The sequence below is a fragment of the Octodon degus genome, unplaced genomic scaffold, assembly GCF_000260255.1.
Source record: "Octodon degus isolate 3935 unplaced genomic scaffold, OctDeg1.0 scaffold00060, whole genome shotgun sequence".
Classification (NCBI taxonomy): Eukaryota; Metazoa; Chordata; class Mammalia; order Rodentia; family Octodontidae; genus Octodon; species Octodon degus.
Genome location: NW_004524636.1, coordinates 3,985,823 through 3,989,958, shown reverse-complemented (window position 1 = coordinate 3,989,958; position 4,136 = coordinate 3,985,823). Strand labels below are relative to the sequence as shown.

The window sequence follows — 4,136 nt, the reverse complement described above, 5'->3', positions numbered from 1 at the left end:
AACTGAAATTTTCTTTGTCCAGTAGTGGGGTCTGAACTCAAGGACTTTGGACTGAGCCACGTTCTTAACCCTTATAAACTTTTTATTTTTTATTTATTTATTTATTTTTTATTATTATTATTATTTTTTTTTTGGCGGAACCAGGGATTGAACTCAGGCCCTTGCGTTTGCCAGGGAAGCACTTATTCCACTCCCCAGCCCTAAACTTTTTAAATTGATAGAAGAGAAACAGCTTTGCTAAATGAGGGAAGAATGGCATAAAGAAAGAAAAATTATTGTTGTGAATACCCTTTGGTGTTTTAAAGTTTCCTGTGGCTTAAAAATGGAAAAAAAATTATGAAGAAAGGTAATAATTACAGCTGTTCTACATTTGTATTTTGTGAACCTACATCCATTGTAGAGGTAAATGTAAAGCTTTGTGTGAACGGTTCAGTAGTGACCTAATTTTTCTGTGTGTCATCTTACATGCCTCTGAGCAGCCTGGCTTCTTTCCTGGGAAGTCCTGTCATTTGAAAAGTGACTTTGGTACGGAGAGCCCTGAGTCTTGATCTGTAACACAGGCTTTTCTGACAGAATGTGAGGCCTGAGTTGAAAGATTCATTTTCAGTAATTGAAGACATTGGTCACAAGGCTTTTATCTTCCTAAAAAATCAGTGATTTCCAGTCTCGAAGTCCAGAAGTGTTTTAGTATGACTGCCTGAATATCAGAGTGCTCACATGCCAGTGACAGATGAGGAAGTAGGTGGGCGGCACCTGCTAACCCTTTGTGTTGCTGTTCTGAAAGCAAATTGTTTAAATGTGTGTGCTTTGTCCCTTTGCTGTTGCTTCTGAAACACCAAGATAATTGGACTATGTGTTTGATCTGCAAGAGCCTTTCATCTTACATTTTTGTTTTGCTTTTTGAGACAGGTTCTCACTGTGTAGTTCAGGCTGACCTTGAATTCACTATGTAACCCACAAATTCTGTTTTGTTTTTTGAAACTGAGTCTCACTTTGTAGCCTAGGTTGGCTTTGATCTCGTTGTGTAGACCAAGCTGGCCTCAGTGGTCCTCCTACCAAGTGCTGGTATTACAGCCTCAGCCACCATACTCAGCTACAAATTCTTAAAGGTAGTTAGCAGTCATTATCAAATGTTAAGTCAGGTATGGTGGCAAACCTGTAATCTTAATCTTTTGGAAGGTGAGGAAGGAAAACTGGGTTTGAGGCCAACCTGTGATACTTTTCAAGTTTAAGGCCAGCCTGGTCTACATAGGAGCCAATGTCTCAGAAAACAAAACAAAAATTCATGGTTTATTTACATTTTGCATTGTATTTTCCACTATGTAGGTAGCGCAGGCTGCCCTTGAACTCATGGAAGTAGTCTTACTACCTCAGCCTCCCAAGTGCAGGGCTTATAAGCATGTGGCACCATGCCCAGCTTTACATGTTACATTTAAAGTTGTGGGGCCAGTGAGACAGCTCAGTGGTCTAAAGCACCTGCTTAGGCAAATGTAAGCAGAGTTCAGGGACTGTGGTTATTGATCCCAGGTACCACATGCCTTGCCAACCCCACCCCCAGGGTGGGCTGAGCCAGCCACAAAAAAAAAGTTGTGAATTGTGTTATACCAGTCTCCTGTTCTAGAGTAAGACCTTGAAGTGAAGATAAAGCTTTGGTGGTTTGGCTTATTGGAATTTTCCTCCTTGGAATTAAAAAAAGTTGATAATGATTAGGGATCTGACTACAGTGCAGGTGAATGCTGAATCTTATAATTTACTTTTATTTATTTATTTTACATTTAGTGTGTGTGTGTGTGTGTGTGTGTGTGGCCAGCTCAGGCCACCTGGTGGCAGGGCTGGCTGGCATGTGGTGCTGGGGGATTGAACCGGGGTCCCTGTGCTTTGCCAAGCTTGTTCCAAGTAAGTGCTTTAGACCACTGAGCCATCTCTCCAGCCCCCTGAATGCTGAATCTTAGATCATTCTTGTTGGTACAGATATTTTGAGTGTTTATATATTATTAAGTTACTTGGGCTTATGTTGAAATATTTTGTTTGTTGGGACCCTATAAATTAAATTACTTAGTTCCCATTGAAATAATTTTAGGTAGCTGAAATTTAGTGTTTGTTCTGACTATCTCCCCCAACCCCCCAATTCATGTAAGCATAGCTAGCCTGGAAATTTGTCTGCTAGGAGATGACTACTTTTAACAATTTGGCAACTGGGTATGTGTCTTAAATACAGTAGTAAACTTCCATCCCATTACTACTACCATGTTTGAAACACATATTTCTCTTTTTCACTGACTCTCCTACAAAGTGGAAAGCAGTGGTGATAACTTTTTGAGAGACTATAACATTTATTGTTACTTGAAGAAAATCTTTTAACATGAATGAAACTAACTTAAGTTCATTAATTGATCCTTCCATTCAAATTTTTTTTTTCAAGCTTTTAAAAAGGGCTTTCTTCTTGCTAATTTCTGTTTGCAGTCTTCGTATTCTTCCTCAGGCTCACTAAAAGTATCCATTATCAAAAAAAAAAAAGGATCCATTATCTGGAGTTCTCGGAGTTTCATTCTGAGAATGATTTTGAGCCACTTATAAATTTATAATGTGAATACAGAACAGTATTAATTAATGAAGTAATCTTTATAGATGACCCTTACAGAGGCCTCAGGATAATGGCTATACAGGATTTTACAAAGAGCAAGCCATGCTAATACAGTTCCAGAAATGTAAATATATTTATATTTGAGGTCAGAATCCATTTAAATCTAGAATGAAAAATTTCTGTAACTTTGTACTCTATTCATAACATTTAAAATGCTTATATGCTATTAAATTGGTGCAAGAAACGTTCCTGAATTAAGTTGACAAGTGTTCTGTGGAAGTAAATCGAGTAGACTAATTGCTGTGGCACTGTGATTTGGGTAACGTGTTTTTTGTTGTTGTGAGGCTGTTAAGACTTGAAATAAAGTTTTGTTTTATTTCATTCAAAAAGCATGTTGTGGTGTATGTCCTGATGTTCTTGTTTTAAATACATTTGTGAGACCTCTCAAAAGAGTTTTTACTGATATTTAAAGGCTGAGACATTAATCGTCTTAGTTGGGATAATAGAAAAATCTTAATGAACTAAAACACCATTAGATGTAACAGTCATTTATCTTATATGAATATCTTACAGATACAGATGCAATTAAAACACATCTAGTGCTTTAAGCTGTAGTACATATAGTCTTTGTGGAATAGATTTTGTTATTTGAACATATTCAGGGGACATTTAAAAATTTGCAAAGTAAGGTTTCTATTAAGTTTTTCTTTTATGGTACTTTTGTGTTTCATCATGTTTTTTCTTATCATGTAGGGTAAAGCTTACACTAGAGGGTCCAGAGGAAGATGATGATGATAGGGTGTCTCCCACTGTTCTTCATAAAATGTCCAACACCTTGGAGATAGCCTTGATAAGTGACAATGAGTTCAAGTGCAGGCACTCACAGCCGGAGTGTGGGTATGGCTTACAGCCTGATCGATGGACTGAGTACAGCATACAGACGATGGAGCCAGATAACCTGGAGCTAATATTTGATTTTTTTGAGGTGAGTTGATTCAGTTGACAAGAAATGCAGGGCTTCTAACATCTGATTTAATTTTGATTTGATTTAGGTAAAGTCACAATTGCCAACTTGTTAGATATTTGATCCTCTTACACATTTCAGCAGACTCATACTTTTTTTTGCGGAACTGGGGATTGAACTCAGGCCTTTGTACTTGCCAGGGAAACGCTTATTCTACTGAGCAGTCTTCCCAGCCCCTCATATTTTTCAGGATGTAATTAAGAGAACTTCAGAATTGATCTTTCAGGTCAAAACTATCTTTATGTCTGTGCCTATTAAACAATCTAAATATAAATGAATTACATGCAAAGGAGTCTTCAAAAATAAGTAGAGGGCCAAACAAGTGATGCAGCCTGCATGATGGAGCCCATTTTAGGGTGGAACTCTTTTATTTTTATTTTTATTTATTTTTTTTTTTTTTTTGTTCCTCGAATGCCTTCAGGGCACTTTTGGCCAGCTGGAGAGGTGTGAAGTTCGAACTCCAGCAACCTGAGGCTGACAGCTTTGTGGAAGCAGCCACTTAAAGGCCTGAGCTAGGGCCAGGCCCCC

The 4,136-nt window shown here is 37.9% G+C and overlaps 1 protein-coding gene across 8 annotated transcripts in view; it reads left to right on the top strand.

The window, feature by feature from the left end:
* Gpcpd1 (glycerophosphocholine phosphodiesterase 1) overlaps positions 1-4,136 on the top strand; it is a 73,911-nt gene that overhangs the window by 31,509 nt on the left and 38,266 nt on the right. For all 8 annotated transcript variants that reach the window (XR_002821686.1, XM_023718551.1, XM_023718549.1 and 5 more), the window contains one exon: positions 3,338-3,569. Coding sequence is in view for 7 of the 8 variants with exons in the window: in XM_023718551.1 (XP_023574319.1) it covers positions 3,338-3,569 (232 nt within the window). In the remaining variant the exon portion in view is untranslated. The remainder of the gene's footprint in view (positions 1-3,337; positions 3,570-4,136) is intronic.